At 36.5% G+C, this 18217-nt stretch overlaps 1 protein-coding gene across 1 annotated transcript in view; it reads right to left on the bottom strand.

The window, feature by feature from the left end:
• Positions 1 to 18217, bottom strand: part of LOC133847038 (uncharacterized) — a 74689-nt gene that overhangs the window by 39848 nt on the left and 16624 nt on the right. The window contains exon 2 of the mRNA XM_062281782.1: positions 90 to 551. Coding sequence (XP_062137766.1) covers positions 90 to 542 — 453 coding nt within the window. The 5' untranslated portion in view covers positions 543 to 551. The remainder of the gene's footprint in view (positions 1 to 89; positions 552 to 18217) is intronic.

Here is an 18217-nt window from a genome sequence, read left to right on the forward strand (position 1 = left end):
TGAGTTTAATTAAAATTTGGTCGAGCGGAGCCAACGAATAAAACGGATAAAAGTAAAGTAATGGCTGGAATGGAAAAATGGAGACTCACCTGCAGCATGGGCAGAAAGAAGCAAAGGAATTGCCCAAATATCCAGTTCTGAATGAGCATCACCATCAACGAAATGGGCAACACGAGAGCGCATTGCACAAAATGGCACAACGCCAAGTTGATAATGAACGCATGCGTGACATCCTTGTAAAGCCGATGATACATGATGTACACGATGATGATGATGTTCATGAGGACGCCGAGCAATGCCAACGCTGCATACTGGATGAGAAATAGCCAATAGACCGATTTGATGCTCGCCTTAAGTATCGGCCCATTGAAGCGTTCCACATCCTCCGTTTCATTGACATGGCCAGCGAGGTAATTCGCCATCGCCATCAGATACCTTTCCGGCACATCTTTCCACTTTTCTCCGCCTGTGCTTGCCGCCATGTTGTAATCCTCATCGCTCACCACGTTGGGCGTAACCACATGATGCTCAGCGGGCGACATTCTTACCACCTGTAAAAGGAAAGGAAATAGAGGAAAAAACTGAAACATAGGCAACAACAATGAATATTTTACACGCCTCGCAAAGCATAACAAAAGGCATAAAGCTGATGGCCACCCAACTGAAGAAGACGCTGGCTGCACTGTAGATAGAGACTGCAGGTGGTGGCGGAGGGGTAAGGCACGGAGCAGGAGGCAGGAGGCAGGGGACGGAGCGTTAACAATTGGTGGCTTTTCTATTCGCTTGGCGTTATGCAGGCAAAAAATTGCAGTTTTGTGGGGAAGCAGAACGGAAGCCGAAAGAGAGAGAGATAAAAGGGAGAGACGGATAAAGTCGTGACGGTGTGTTCACAGTTCGTTTTGTCAAGTTATGCAAGGCACACACAAAAACAAACATCCTTTCCTCCTCTTTCTCCCGCTCTTCTTTCCCCTAGAACTTCTCTCTCCCCCTTTTTTGCGCACCCGAAAAAGCTATTGAACGTACAGAAGAGAAGAGACTAAAGAAAACCAAAATGATTTCAACATGAACTCAATTCGCATCAATCAGTGCGAACAAAAGCCAATTTAAGTCACACGACGAGCAGCCAACTAAGGAGAAATGAATTAAAAAATATCAAAATTGATTCCACAATGAACTTCCTTTCAATTGGCTTAATATCATCTTAGTTTTCTTTAAGCTTCTTTTTTACAATTGATCTACCATATGACATTTTCTTTTAGTTAAGCTCTTTTTCTATAATTCACTTATTAAAGTAAAAAAAATGTAGTTACTAGTTGTTATAACAATTAAATTGAAGCTGTATCTAAAATGACTAATAGATTACAAAAATGTAGAAGAATATATTTTTTGGTATTTTTAAATTGATGTCAAGTCATATTATTAAATATTTCTTTTTGGGCAACTATTTTGAAAATTGTTATTAAAAGAAATATTTTAAAATGTCCTTTTAAATTTCAGTCTATATCGCAAATACGCATTCGCCTATATCAAGTATACGCCCTGTTACTTCTAGACTTCTCTTTTTGACACTTTTGTCGGGTGTATTTTGTAGGCGACACTGCTGTTTGTGATGCTGGCTTTATAAAATTTGCTATTCATTCATTTGTTTTATTGTTCGCTCGTCAGACAGCTTTTGTTGTTTGTTTGGTTTGTTTTTTTATGTTTGCTGTCGCAGTTGTTGCAATTGTTACAATTGTTGGCACATTTAGTTTGCCTTTTGTTTGCCATTTGCTACGGAAATTGCCAAAAAGGTTTGCAAGATGGCACTTGCAACCAGGCCGCATTACGACTTTTGCAACCTTAAACGAAAATTGAAAATTTGTATGCAACATGAAACGTGCAACGTCCGCCACACGAAAACTGACTGTTTGGCCAGCTGCTACGCTGCGCTATTTTCCCTCCCTCCCATCACTCTCTGTATGTATCTCCTGTGAGGGATTTAGTTAATAGTATCTATGTGTTCATAGGCTCAAAGTACGCCTATTTCCAGACAACGGCAACTCAAGTATTTCAATCTAGATGGCTAGACAAAAGCAACACACAGCCAGCAAACACAGACACAGACAGACAAATAGACAAGTATGTTGTGTGTGTGTGGGTGTGTCTCTATGTTGGTCAAATAGCCACAGCAATAACCACAGACAAACAACCCTAGGAATATATCCTCTATTTAGAGCTCCTCTTTCTCCACCCTCCCTCTCAAGTTTCGACATTTACCAGTTGCCGGCGTTTTTTGTTTTCGGTATTTTCGAAGCTTCCGCTTTGCAAGAGTTTTTTTCTCTGTTCTTGTTATTTTCTCTCTCTCTTTTTTTCCGTCTATTTGAGTTGTTGTGTTTCGTTTCTGTTTTCATTTTGCCATTTTCCATTTTAAGCAGCAACTTCCGTTCAATTTATTGTGCCTAATTTTTCTTCACTTTCGGCAAAAATATTTGTTTGTAAACGTCGCTGTCAGAAGGACCCTTTATAGGGTGTTTGGGAATGTGAAACCGAAACCGAAGCCGAAGCCGAAGCCAAAGCTGAAGCCGAGACATCACAAAGAATAAAATAATGAAACCCAAACCGCTGTTTGTTATTGTCTTTCAATTTAAATTAAAGCCAATGCAATTTGCATTACATCAGAATGGAAAAAAAGCGCCAAAGGCGCATTGAAGCCATCACTCACAAAGAGATACGACGTCGACCGTCAGGTGGTTTGCCATGAACGAATTTCCCACAGTTGAATGTCATAAAAACGCAAAAGCAAAAGTTAATTCATTTAAAAAATGTTTTCTCATATGCGTGCACTTCATTACAAGTATAATGTACATATATATGTTTATTCTTCGTTTTATCCCGTTTACTTTAAAACAAATAATGACTCAAGGCAGCATTGTGCACCCTGTACGCAAAGCGGTTTCGTTTAACTGACGCATAACTCTCAATTACAAGAGTGAGGCACAAACAAAATATGCTAATGCTTTTTGATTAAGTTTCTGTAAAGTGTACGAAGTAAACCCATCTATGATCTACGCTTGGTTAAATTTAACAGAGTTCTTCCTTTATTTAAAACTGAGTAAATTGCTCAATGTGCCTTGAAATTAGATTAAGTGATTTTTTTGTTTTCAAATTATTCGTTGTCACTTATGTTTCCTTTATTTAAAATTGACTTGAAAATGTAAATGTTTGGCTACCAATTCGAAATGCAATTCAGTTTTGATTTTGATTTAATTACCCATAATGAAAGAATGGTTGAATTATTAAAAATGTATATATTAAGTTGTAATAACTAAAATTTCTTTCAAAGTTGCGTTGATAATAATATTTTACAATTTTTCAACGCGTAGGTCGTAAGCACTGCTATTTCAATGTTCACAGCTATATATTCAAGTGCTCATAGTATATATTTGCAAAGTGATTTTCGCAGTCATTTAATGTCAAATCAAATTATCTTCAATATAGATGTATAAATTCTTGTAGAGTATTTTTAGGTATTCTTCAGCCAATCTCTTTGCCCTTTTTTGATGGCATCTTCTACCATTTTTCGAGGCACCCTGTTTAAAGTGCAGGAATGTTGTGTGGACTGCAACGACCGCTCGGTTTGATGACCCATGCATTGGCAACTGTTGGTGCGCTTAATTTTATTTGAACCTGCACCCGATGGTCCTTTTACTTCCCCTCAAAGCGTTCACCATACATTAGTAGTTTTTTGGCCCCAGACTGGTCTTTGCCTGCTGGGCTTATCTGTGCCACGTTTGGTTGCACACACACACACACACACACACACACATGTATGTATGCGCTGGCCCCAATTGAGAAGGCAGCAAAATGAAGCAACTCACTGCGACTGCGACTCCTGCCGTTATGCTTAGCATAGGGACTCCGCTGGCATAAGTATATCTCAGCGTGCACGTCTGCTGCAGCCTGTGTGTGTGGCTCGACTCGACTGCCTGTCGAGTTTATTATGCCTTTCAATGATTTATACGCCAATGACAGGCTGCATTACGGCCACAGTGTGTGTGCTGCTCCCCGGAGAAGGGAGTTGGCCCAGTAGAAGGAAACCCAACAACCAATTGCAGCGGGAATATCGTCCCAGTTTCAGCCTTAGTTACCGTGAATCTCATTTCGTTTTATTTTCGCTGTGTGTTTCATATGCTTATCTGCAAGATAACAACTAAACACTTTTCGCCACACTTGTTGAACACCGTCCGCACATCAAGCAATCTACATCAATTTACACAAGATCTCTGCTAATTTTATTAGCAAGAAGGCTTAAACGATATTCCACTCTCCCTCAAACTGGTTTTACCAAAAACTTTCCTAGAACTTGTGTGGTTTTTGAGGTTTTCAGTGTAAATTTGTTAATTGGCTCAAAATGTTGATAGACAACTAACCAACTGTGGCCTGAAGGATAAAGATGTAGATGTGGATGTGTCTGTGGATGTGGATGTGTCTGTGGCTGTAGCTGTGGATGCGGATGCGGATGTGGTGTCAGCTGTACCTCTGCAACGCCTTGAACCAAACTCAAAGTAAACTCTGTGGCTTACTCTACGTATACGCAACGTGTGCTCTTCAGTTTCCCTTAACTTTAATATCCAATGCTAGAGAACAATAATTCTGTATGTAACTTTTTTTGGCAATTTGTTAAGTTCAACTTTTTCTCTTTTGACCCAATTATTGGAGATCGTTGGTAAACATAAATGAACAAATGAGCTCAAGAACTTTGTGTAACCCAAGTAAGAAAGCTACAGTTAAGTGTGCTCGACTGTGAGATATCCGCGACCCATTTTGAATACAGAAAAAAGATTTCAGAATTATTCTTATAATATACCAAATAAAGGCTATATTTAATAAAGTAATATAATACTTCATTTTAAATAAAAGCAAAACAGTGCGGGTATTAGTTTTATAATATACGAATTTAAAATACCGCAAAAGTACTGAAAAAATACCAAAGTCTATATTAAGTATATTGATAATAATGAGTAAAAGCAAAACAGTGCAGTAATAATCTTATATTTTACCAAATTTATATACCACAAAAATACAAACAAATATACAAAATGTTATATATGGTATATTAATTTTAAATAAAAGCTAAACAGAGCAGTATTGTTCTCATAATAAATTAAATAAATATACTGCAAAAATATTTAAATATACCAAAGGCTGTATTTGGTGTGTTGATAATACTTCATTTAAAATATACCACAGAGTACAAAATACAATATACCAACCAGCTTTTTTCATAGGGAAACAAACTCTTTACAGAATGTGTATCAACCGAAAGTTGTAGTTAATTTCATTAAGCTAAGCACACGCTTCACTTATGCAAGCGACAGCAAAAACGGCTTATTTTTGAAAATAGCACAGAGCAAAATTAATTTCGATTTCCGTTGAAATGTGCCACACTCGTCGCATTCGCTTTCAAGAGTCGCAATGTGCAATCAAATGTCCAAAAATTAGCAGCGAATTCATGGTACGACAATCAGCTTTCTTTTACCTCAAAAACCGCAATGCGAGAGAGCGAGAGTGCGAAAGTGCGAGAGTGATTTGCAGTTGAGTATGAAAAAGCAAGCGTTAGCATTAGTGCATCAATCACAGGCACTTAGCCAGACCGAAATAGCGTTAGCGATGCGCCATTTAGTTGGCCATTAAATGGCAGCGACGCATATCAAAAGAGACGCAACGAGACGCGACTGTGTCCGACACAAGGTTGCCATCAAAACAATTTGCCACACCAGTCTCTCGCCTCGGTGGGTGTGTGTGCGTGTGTGCATGGGTGTGACTATGTGTGTGTGTGTGTGACAGCGACATGTGGCATTGCTGCTGTTTTGGTTGCCTTTTTCTGGCAACAAGAAGTCAAGTAATTAATACTGATTTCTCTTACGCTCATTGATGCGGAACAGCGCACACTAGATGAAGGTGCTGCTAGCGACAACAACAACAACAACAAGTACAATAAACAATAACAGTGACAAAGGCAGCAACAGCAGAAGGAGCAACAACAACAACAACAACAATATGTGACATTAACAACAAAGAGACGGCTAACAACTTTATGTGCGTCTCAAGGTTGTATTATGCTCGACTTTGTCAGCTGCCCTGCGCCTCACTTTGCTTCGTCCTCCGCAATCCAACGCCAGCCAGTCTCCCTCTATACCTTCCTCGCCCCACCCCACCCTCTTGTCCTTCACCTGTCGGCCAAGTTGTTTGCTCAGTTTGCTTTTTGCCTTCGCTGCCCTCTCTTACTTTTAGTTCTTGTTGCTTTTGTTTTTGCTTACTCATCGCGGCTTTAATTGTTTAACACCAATTTTATTCTCATTCAAACTTTGCTAATTAAGTAGCTGTAGCCGACAGAGATTTACATGATCCTACGCCTCCATCCTCCATTCTCCCTCCTTCCCTTGCCCCTCAGTTTATATGTCCTCTAAACATAAATAAAACTGCGCCTAATAAGAAAATAATAGACAGACAGGCAAACAAATGCCGCGCCTTTAGCATGCTCAACTAACGAATACCACGCTAATAAAGTTACTAAGTTGATTTTCAACTCAGACGAACAAAGTTCATTTCATAGCTAATCTTAATCAGCAGCCAAATTTACGAATTCTGTTTAAAGGAATTCTCATGAAATTTGTTGAATGTAATCAGCACAAGTTGTGGAATGGATTTTCTCTCTTATTAATTTGAGTGTCGTATTCTTAGAGCTTTAATCAAGTGAAATATGCTGCATGTCTGCAAATGCAATCCAAAATTTGTATTAGGCATTTACTAGGCTAAAATCTTAAGCTACAGGGTATTATAATCGATGCCGTGAAGACACCAAAATAACTCATTCCAACTACGTCAATTTCAAATCAATTGCTTTGTGTGTGTGTGTGTGTGTGTGTGTGTGTGTGTCTTATGTGCTATAAATTTTACTGCTGCAGTTTTAAGGCCTCCAAGCGTATAAATAAAGACGAACGTGGCAATGATTAGGACTTGTTAGGCAAATCCCTAAATTAACTATATACTAGATTTTAAGTCGCTTCGTCGAAGACATTAAATCTAAACACTTTACGAAATTTGCAACCAATTGTCGATAGAAACTTAAAGCTTAGTAGAATTTAAGCATTAAAATTTTGAAGCAGTTCAAACAAACCATTTCATCAAATAATAATGAGAATAATGTAGTTCTAATTATTATAATTACTACACAAACTTGATGAAATGGACACCAATTAAATATGTGCATTGTGCATTTCCCATGCTTGTCCATTGTCCATTGATATTAAAAGCCATGCACTCACACTCCAACACTTTCCCATCGACCAATTCGCAAATTAATTAAACCGTATAAATAAATTTGTGTGCATTTCACACAGCTCTGTTCTTGGCCTTGGATTCTCATTGTAATAAATATATGTATATAAATATGAATATACTATACACATCTGCAGGCATATAACGTATACGCATTCATACAAAATTTGCCATCCAATTAGCTTGCAAAATATGGAAAATAATACGTATTAAAGCAGCGAGAGTTGTTTCATGAATCAGTAATAATAATAACAATAATTCTTTTCAGAAATTAAGTATACGCAATACCATCTTACAAATATATTGACAATTATCACAAAGATAATTAAGTATACGCACTGCCAGCATGAAATTAAGGAAATATTGTTAAAGCACTTGAATTGAAATACACAGATTATTTGCTTGAATTGAATATTTCTATCCCAAACCTGCATAAAGTTTATACAGTTTATAAAACAAAGTATTAACTTTATCGCTTTTTTCTTCACTAAATCATGTAATTTTCTTACATCTTCAATTTATGTTACTTGCCCTAACATTTAGATTCTTAAAATAATTTTATTTTTCTGGCATTTTTTAAGGCAATATTAAAACACTTTAAGTTTTAGTTTTTAAGATTTGCTATTCAAACATTGCATGCTCACCAGATTATTAGCTGTTGCTAATAAATATATTAATAGACCTCACACCCAAATGTGCTTCCTCTTTTTGTTCAGTGTATGATGTGCATGCGTATATATTTCTTCTTAATCTGATGTAAATGTCGTCCCATTATGTTATGTTATAATAGTCAAAACTTCTAACTCTAAATATATGAATAAACTAAATAAATAGTTGGAAAACCAGTTTATTCAAATTGCTTGCAGCTTCTTCAAATTGTTTTTTATTTACAATATTGTTTATTAATATAATGATGTGCTTCTGCCTCTAGACAATTATGTAATTGCTTCAACAACTGGCATTTGGAATCACTTTCAATATTAAATTCTTGTAAAATATTTAAAGCATTTGCAACGCTTTAGCTGCTTATTGAATGACCCTCGAAGGTATTTCAGCAACTGTCATCTGCCGAATGCGTTGCATTTTGAATGAACTGCGCAAATCCAGGCAAACGATGATGCGAGTGCCTGATGATAGACGGCATCAGCCGGAGGCGGGCGGGCGAGAGCGGAAGCTGAAAGCGTGAGCAGTCCAATGCAACAACAATGATAATGTCGAACATGTATTTCACTTGTATCCTGGCATTTGGCATACGTTTGCTGTGGTGAAATGCAAAGCTTGCGGCACTTGTGGCAAACGATGTCTGTGACGTGAGTGTGTGTGTGTGCGTGTGTGTGTGACTCCGCTGATAGCAAAGCAAAAGTGTGCTACATAACATTAAAACGGAGAATACGCCACAACAGAGAGATAGAGAGAGAGTGAGAGGCAAAAAGGCAGCCACATAAATGGGAATTAATTGTTTAGCAGCACGCAAAGCGAGACGGCAGCTTAATGCAGCCAGCGGACAACTTAAAAACATATTTAATTAACAAACAAATGATGTTTCGAAAACCCTCCCTTGATTACATTGTGGCTGCTGCTGCTGCTGCTGCTGCTGCAAAACCGAGTCGAGTCATAAAATTAAGAGGCAAGCCAAATTATTTGGCCATAAAATTGTCATGAAATATGCGCGTCAAGGCCGATTAGCAAAGGTAATTTTCTACCCCAGTTTTGCAATAATACAATACACACACACACAGTCACACACACACATACATAGACGTTGGCAATTGTTAAATGAAAATCGCAAACTGCGTCAAGTTTTTGCCGACCATAAATTAGCGCACAGTAAAAGGCATTGAGACGCAAAGCATTTCGGAAAACTTTTATCAGTTGCTTTTATGGCAGTAGCATGCTTTCCTTTTAGCCTCTGTCTCACTCTACAACTCGCTCTCTCTCTCTCTCTTTCTCTTACTGTAAGCTGAGGCAAGTGCGCAGCATTGACTGATTATGGCAGGCAAATGAGTGCGTCAAGTGCCAAGCCAAAGAGGAGGCAAATAAAGTTGCCTTCAACCGAAGACATTGAAATTGATAAGCCTTAGGTTCGTCTACACACACACACACACGAACACACACGCACACTTCTTGTGTGTATTTGTGCATTTTATGTTTATTGTTTTCCCTCTCACACACACACGCACACACACACACACTCGTATCGTCTCGGAACCCAATAAAAACATATATGTGTAGCATACTTAGCAGCGCCCCAAGCTGTTTTGCCCTCTTCGCTAAAAACGGAGCCTGACACCTTTGACATTGCCTTCGAATTCATGCCGCATTCGCAATTCGCACTCGACGTACTTTAAAATTTATTGTTGCACTCGCCGGGCAACACAATATTTCAAGCATTGTGTCATTGAGTCACAAATAAGATGGATTACCTACATAAGTATATAACATATATAAGCAACTACTTGTTTTTCTATACTATATACATACATATATATGTATTTGTATGTCACATTGACTCGATGTCAACGAAGTTCAATATAATTTAGATAATTGATGATATCATTAGGGCTCAATGTGAAATTACTTAATTGTATTTGCTATGCTTATAACATTGATGTGGCCTTTCATCAGAGTTCATTATCTAATCTAATATACAAGAAAATAATAGAAAGAATTTTAGCTAAATTTACATAAATTTATGAAAATATTATGCCCATGATTTTAATAAAGCTAAGAGGAAAAAATATTGAGTGCCAGAGTGAGTAAGGCTATTTTAAAATTATACAATAATAAATAATATAAATAATTTTTATTTATTAATTATTAATTTAAATAATTAATTTTAATTTTATTAATTTAAAATAAAAATAAAATATGTGATGAGCAGAAATTTATATTATTAATAAATTTGAAATGAATGAATGAAATTTAATTTAATTTTTGTTATGTAGAAATGTAAAAAAAAAAAATGAAAACAAAATAATGCTTAAGAATTTGATAATGTTAAAAGAAATATGTTTCTAGAAAAATATACAATAATTTATATTAATTAAAAATCACTTCAGAAGAATGTAAAAATTCAAAGATTTGTATTAAAATTTATTCAATAAGATATTTTATTTTCCCTGAATTGGAACATAATGGTTAAGCATTTAATAAAGCTGAAAATAATATGGAAAAGAAAAAAACATAATGTTGTAAGCAATATTTTATAAAATGAAAAAAAAGGAAATTGAAAATAATTGAATATTTTGAGATTATTTATATATTTGAATTTTATTTATTTATTTTCACCTCCTTTCAAGTCACACATATGTATATTAATAATAAATTCTATACAACTTTCTTGTACTCATTTCCTTTATGCACAACTGTAACGGCATCAAGTCTTCGGCTTTTCATGCGACAATGTTTTCACGTTTTCTTGCGACTTCTTTTCTTGTGTGTCGCTGTTGCCTTTTGCTGTCTGCTCTTTGCCAAGTCCTTTTATTTGTCTCTGGCTTATGACTATAAAAAATATTTGCGCTCACTTTGTCTATCCATTTTATATGCGACAGTGTGTGCCACAGTGCGATTGTGAGTGTCTCCCTCTCTTTCTCTCTCTCGCTCTCTATCTATGTCTTTGTGTGTGTTTATGTTTTACCAATTGGCTTTTAAGAGTTTGAGACTTTAATTTGCAATCAACAGCAACAGCAAGAGCAACAAAAGCAACTTTATTGCCTGCATGGCAAAAATTTGCAGCTTTGTTGCACTTCTGAATGTTCCGAATGTTTGTCAGTCAATTTATCATTATGATGTGGCCTGCAAATTCGCTGACTAATTTGCCAGACAATTTGACAAGCCAACAAATAAATCGTCGCACGAATCATAAAACAAATTTCAATTATAGTTGTGTCGATGGCAATAACGCAAATTGGAAATCATAAGTATTACTATTAGTATTAGTTGGACAATGGAATCGTTTAATCAAATTACGGGTAAGCCTAATCAATACAGAACGTAATAGTTTGGCCTCCACTACGATTCGTATTCGTACTCACATTGTGTGGCAGCGGCGTCGTTGTTGAAGGAAATGTAATTAATGTTTTTGGGGTCGGGTGTGGAACCACAGGAAATGGCCAATTGCAATTGCAGATACACGAGTTTTGGTTCACTTGCAACACTCGCAACGTAGATAAACTTTACCCTAATTGCGCAATTATATCATTTGAATGTGTGCCAGCGCAATTGCCACACACACACACACACATACACACACTCGCACACTTCCAAAGGGGTTCAAATGCACATTTTGTTCTCTATCGTTCAAGATTCACACAGATTTGGACAAGCATGTTTAAAACGGCAAGCATTGAAATATCGATTGTGCTACAACCGAAGAAAATAATTTAAAACTTGAATAAAAGAAGGAAGATTTTGTAGCACAGAATTTATGACATTGACTTTAAAAAGCAATTAAGTGCTTTAATAGTCTCTAGAAGAATTTTGATACGATTTTTGGTGTAAACTAGAAGGTAGATTTATGGTATTAAATACTTAATTTTGATTTTAGTTGGCGTAAACTTAAAGGTAGACATAAATACTTCATTTTAATTTTAGAATTTCGATTTATACATAATACAACTTTCTTGTAAAGTGAAATGTTGAATAATGCCAATCGACTATATGAAGCAACATTTAAATAAACATCAAGAAAGATCTTTAATGAATACTTTTCTCTGGTGCAAACTAAAATGAAGGGCATTCAATCTTTGATGTTTTTATACCCGCTACCCATAGGGTAGAAGGGTATTATAACTTTGTGCCGGCAGGAAATGTATGTAACAGGTAGAAGGAGGCATCTCCATCCCTATAAAGTATATATATTCTTGATCAGCGTCAACAGCCGAGACGATATAGCCATGTCCGTCTGTCCGTCCGTCCGTATGAAACACTGGATCTCAGAGACTATAAGAGATAGAGCTATAATTTTTTTCGATAGCATTTGTTATGTTTGCACGCAGATCAAGTTTGTTTCAAATTTTTGCCACGCCCATGTCCGCCCCGGCAAATCAAAAAAATCGAATAACAAGCCTAATTTTAAAGCTAGAGTTGCGAATTTTGGTATATACCATAATTACTGTAGTACTTATGATTCCTGATTGCGATCCGATAAAAATTGTGGAAGTTATTAAAGAAATACTTTTGTATGGGCAAATTCGCCTACTTACTAGGGGTCTTAGTTCCTTTGGCTGACAATCTGGTATATGTTACCGTCTATGGTATATTTTGAATGGTGTACTATATCGATATACCAAACATAGCATTTGGTATATTTTTAGTATTTTTTTTAGTATTTTCGGTATATTTTGGAAATTATACCGCAATATTTTGCCTTTATTAAAAACTATATCGATATACTAAACATACTATTTGGTATATTTTTAGTATTTTCGGTATATTTTGAAAATTATACCGCAATATTTTGCCTTTATTAAAAATGGGTAGCGGGTATCTCACAGTCGAGCACACTCGACTGTAACTTTCTTACTTGTTTTTTAATGATTTCTACTAAAAGAGAAACAAGTAGATGTATGCCATTTAATACTTCATTTTGGTTTTAGAATTTCGATTTATACATATAACAACTCTTTCATAAACACTTTCATTTGGTGCAAACTAAAATGATAAAAATAATCATTCAATCGTCGATACTCCTTGATGACTTCTACTAAAAGGTAGACATATCAATTCAAGCCATGAAATACCTAATATCGATTTAGGGGGGTGTGAAATAAAATATGGGCATATCGATTTATGCCGTTCAACACTTAATTTCGTTTCTAGAACTTCGATTTAAGCATATAATAACTTTCTTTTAAAACAGCATTTAAATAAACGTCAATGACGGTCTTTAATAATAATAAAGTATAAATCAATATTGAGATAAACGACGAGTAAGGTCTTTAATAAACTCTTCTCTCTGATGTAAATTAAAACATTAATAAAATCATTTAATGATTTCTCATTTCATGAATGATTTATTCAAATAAATGATTTGAATGTTATGGTAGAAACAAAAACATTAAAAATTGCTGCTGTTATTCCAATGATCTGACTTGCCCTTTGGCAAAACGAGCTACACATGTGCAGCTCCAGTTGACTTCTCGTTGGCAGTTCATTGTCCTGATTGGCCATAAATATGCCAACACCAACACCAACACATTCGCATTCGCATTCGAATGGGGTCAGAAACGCCTTCGGCATTTTGCAGCTGCACACGTTGTTGGGCAAATAATAATAACAACAACAACAATAATAATAATACCCTTTTGAGGCAAAAGTGTATTTAAAAATAGGTGTGCAATGCCAAAGGGGAATAACGCAATGTGAATACCAAAACACGATACATTTAATGGCGAATGGGTGCAAAGGTTGCAAAGGAAGCGCCCAGCGCGAAGAGCAGAGAATGTGAATTGTGAAATGTAAGCTAATTATTTTAATAGTGCCAATCAAGCCAATTTACACAGTGTGAGAGAGAGAGAGAGAGACATGAACATGAACATGGAGATGGAGATGGAGATGGAGATGGAGATGGACAGTCGGGACAATTGTCGTCGGTGCAACAGTTGCCCTCGCTCCCACCTCTGTCACTGTCTGTCTCTCTTTCCATCTCTCCATCGCAGCGAGAGCGTGCGAATAATTGCATACATTTCTGCATAAGTAAGCGGCAAAGCGGCGAAGCGGGAAGCAATGTCTGTTGTGCTTAAACTTTTGCAATAGGTTGCCGTATAGTTGCGGCACTCAAAGTAATTACACTCGCTCCACGACTGCGACCACGCCCACTTTGACTCCCAATCGCATTTCCAATCGAGACCCTCCAAGCCATTTCCCCTGTTGACTGTTCCTGTTCTCTCATTCCGCACTCTCTTCCCTCATTCTTATGCTGCGGCTTGTGCGCTGCTTAACGCCAAACCCTAAGCGGAAATTGATTTTGCAAGCCGATGGCTGATCAACTTTTGCCCGGCAACAACAACAAATTCAGCGAGCGGTGGAAGCATTGATTTTTAAATACTCTCACAACTAATAAAGTTTTTGTCAAAGTTGAATATTATATATGTAAATCAGCGCACTATGCGTATACGTAATATATGCAACTGCCTTTTACATAAATTAACCAACAATTTCTGTATTTATATCGTAATTTATAAATCTAAGCAACTACGACAAGCATATCACATGTGCACTTTAAAGGAAACCAGCTCACACTGCGTATACGTAATCTGTGCTGCCGACTTTAAAATGCAATAGACAACAGTTCAACAACCAATAATTTTCTACTCTACGAAATATTATTTCACAACTAAATGAACAAGGCAAATTAGGCAATTTTTATGCAAATCATATATTACGCTGCATATATTACGTATACGCCCAGTCCACCTTGAAATGAAGCAGAACACAGTTCTAGAATAAACAATTCGTATTTGAATCTATGAAATATAATAAGTAAGATTAAATCATGAATATCAGCTTACGCTGCTTATAAGTAATATATTTGCTGCATATATTACGTATACGCACAGTAAGATTCAAAATTAATTAGAAAACAGTTTAACAATGAACAATTCGTATTCGAATCTATCAAATATTATGCCCAAGAATTAATCATGAATATCACGTGATATAGCTTATGTAAATTAGCTCATTCTGCGTATACGTGATATATGATACTGCCTTTAAAATAAATTGGAAAACAATAAAAACAGTATTTTTAAATTGTAATACGTTAACTATTGTAAGAAACCAAATTATGAATATCATTTCAGCAACTTTTACGTGAATTAGCCCACGGTGCGTATGAGCAATGTAAGCTGCTAGTAATCTAATTTATACAAAAAATATAAAATATTTCCTTTTTTTTATTTTACGTTCTCTTCTTTTCTTTACTTTTCTTTTTATATATTATTTTATATTCACAATTTGAGTATATTGTGATATATTTTATTTTATTTATATTTATATATATTTTGTTATCTTTCCTTTTCTCTTCTTGTCTTTTCTGTTTTATTTATGTTACTTTATTTCATATTATTTTATTTGGTTTCATTTTATATTATTGAATATTTATAGATGAAACACTAAGTTAGAGTACACGCAATTTGACTTGCAACTGGCAGAGAAAGCTACTTGCAACTTGGTTTATTTGATTTTACAAACTTGGGCTCCGGCTTTCTGCCTCTTTATTGAGTAACAAGACAACTATAAAAGCGCAAAAAGACGATGAGTACGGGCGGTTTTGCACGGCTGGCTTGGCGCCTCTAGAAATTGACAAGTTTCAACTCGAGTGTGCAGTCAAAGAGCATTGGCGAATGCGAAGGCGAAGGCGAAGGCAGAGAAGTGAACGAAAAGGAGAAAGAGAAAGAGAAGAAAGCGTCGAGGTTGCAGGCCTGAGTTAACGTTTGTCTGTGTCTGCAGCTATGTCTATAGCTATAGCTATAGCTATAGCGATGTCTACAATGTCTATAGTTATGTCTGTGTCGTTGTCGCTGTCGTTGTCGTTGTCTATGCGGGCAACGGCTGCTTGCAACTGCTTGGTCTCAATGCTGCAACGCCTAGTGGCACGCCCACTGCAGTGGCTGAGGCAGTTGGTGCGCTGCTCAGTTTGCTTTGGCGTCGGTCATTGACTCACTGCACTGCCACGCTGCAATTTTCAACAAATCAGTCCCAGTACGTTTGGGCCCCAAACGAGCCAACGAACCAACAACAAACCCACTCTGGGCCACCCCCCCAACCAATTGTCAATAGCAACAGCAACAACACAGAAAAAAATTCAAAAGCTACATGAATTTTATACGAGATTGTCGCTTGATGACAGCCTTTGGTAGAGAGACAGAAACAGAGAGAGAGAGAACTGTGAGGGAATATTTGGCGTTGGCGATGGCTCAAATAATACCGAAAACAGCTGTTTGGCTGGTGGCTCAGCATTGATTTTGGTCAATGGCCTGTGGCCAGGCCAGTAGCCTCAGCAACTACTAAGCGACTGTCGAATTACCGCCTAACTTATTAACTGACTGCCCTACAAACTGTCTTTCTATTCTATTTACTTGCCTTACTAACTCGCTTCGCCTCTCCTCATTCACACACGCTCTCTCTTTGTCTTTCTTTCAGAGTATGCCACAAAGTACAAAGCAAAAAAAAAGACAGAACAAAAATGTTATAATGTTTAACGTTGCGTATGATTAATCTCAGTGCTGGGCAGCTTTTTAAGTGCCAACGAATGGACTGAAAGCCCCCAAACGAACCGAAATTCATACTCGCTCAACGCAACACTCATTGCAACCGAAACAACTTGCCTAATTGCAAATTAGCACAGAAATTGAAAACGAAATGCCTGGCACTCTCTCTCTCTATCTCTATCTCTCTCTCTCTCTTTCTGTTTAGCTCTCATGGGCTCAACGTACTAATTGCCGACCCATCTCTAGAGACACACTAACACACATACATACACACACATACGTACGTACACAGTGTCACACAGTGGCACACTGTCATATTGATTTTTGCAGTTGAGCTCGACAAGTCTCTGAAGACCTTTCTCTCCACCTCCAGGCAAAGACAATATGGGAATTCCCCAAACACTCGACGAAAATTTGCGATTGCGTTTGCATTTGCATTTGCGTTTTGCGATCCCAATCTCAAAACTGAGTCACAGCGTCATTTGCATAGCTCTTCATTCAACGATTGCAAGCCAAGTCTTCTCATCTAGTTTGGAGTGGCAACAATTCAATTCTCTACTGCTGCTGTTTGCTGTCTTGTCAGAAGTCATCAAGTCAAAGATGATGTGTTTTTGCGTCCAAATGACAACTGGCAGATACCTTGGAGTTAAAGGATTGCCATTGAAAATGATGAAAGCGGAAAAGTGATAATTGTTGAAATTATTTCGAATGCTGATTGTTAACATTCAAGGTAGAAATTATTCAGTTAACTTGCCTTTAAAACTGTTCTAATAAAGTTTGCTGAAATATCGCAAAGTAACAAATATTACAAGAAAAACAAAAAACATTTATTAACCGCAAGCAAATATATTTATAGACTAGCGAGGGCGAGAGAATGTAAAAGATAAAAAGACAGCTGGTTTTTCATTAGTTGCAAAGTTCACTTTAAATGTCATCTTATAATTAAAGTCTTTGCATACCGAAGAATAAAGAATAAATTAACATTAATCTCTTTTAACTTTATGCTTCTTTAGTTAAGTTTATATCTATATTATATATTTTTCTTAACAACTTAAATAACTTTGTGCCTCCACGAAATGTATGTAACAGGCAGAAGAAGGTATCTTCGACCCTATCAGTAAATATACACGAGTATGTATTCTTGATCAGCCCAGACGATTTAGGCATGTCTGTCTGTCTGTCCGTCTGTCTGTATAAGCACTTAAATCTCAGAGACTATAACAGATAGAGCTTTCGACGCAGATAAAGATTGTTTCAAATTTATGCCACGCCCACTTCCACCACCAAATCGATAAAAATCGAAATATGGCCTAGTTTTGAAGCTAGAATCGAAAAGGCTTGCTTTCTCTTACCTATAGCTTTCTTACTTTTCAAAGTCTGTGCATTAGAAAAAGCAATGTATATTAAAATCTCTTTACGTTTCTTAAGTTAAGTTTCAACCATGTTTTTTTATTTTTCTGTTAATTATTTTATTTAAATTCTGTCAGCTTGAGACAACTATTAAATTCGTGTGACAAAAAACGATTAGCATTTGATATAATTGCAAATGTCAATTCCAGGCAATTCCACTCACAACTTTGTAAATAAAATTTTGTAGATAAAAGAAATTCATTTTTCCAAGTATTGTATAAAATTTCAGAGTAAAACTGGCAACGAGCAACAGGCAACAGGCAACTGGCAGGCAT

This window comes from Drosophila sulfurigaster, chromosome X (assembly GCF_023558435.1).
Source record: "Drosophila sulfurigaster albostrigata strain 15112-1811.04 chromosome X, ASM2355843v2, whole genome shotgun sequence".
In the NCBI taxonomy this organism is placed as follows: Eukaryota; Metazoa; Arthropoda; class Insecta; order Diptera; family Drosophilidae; genus Drosophila; species Drosophila sulfurigaster.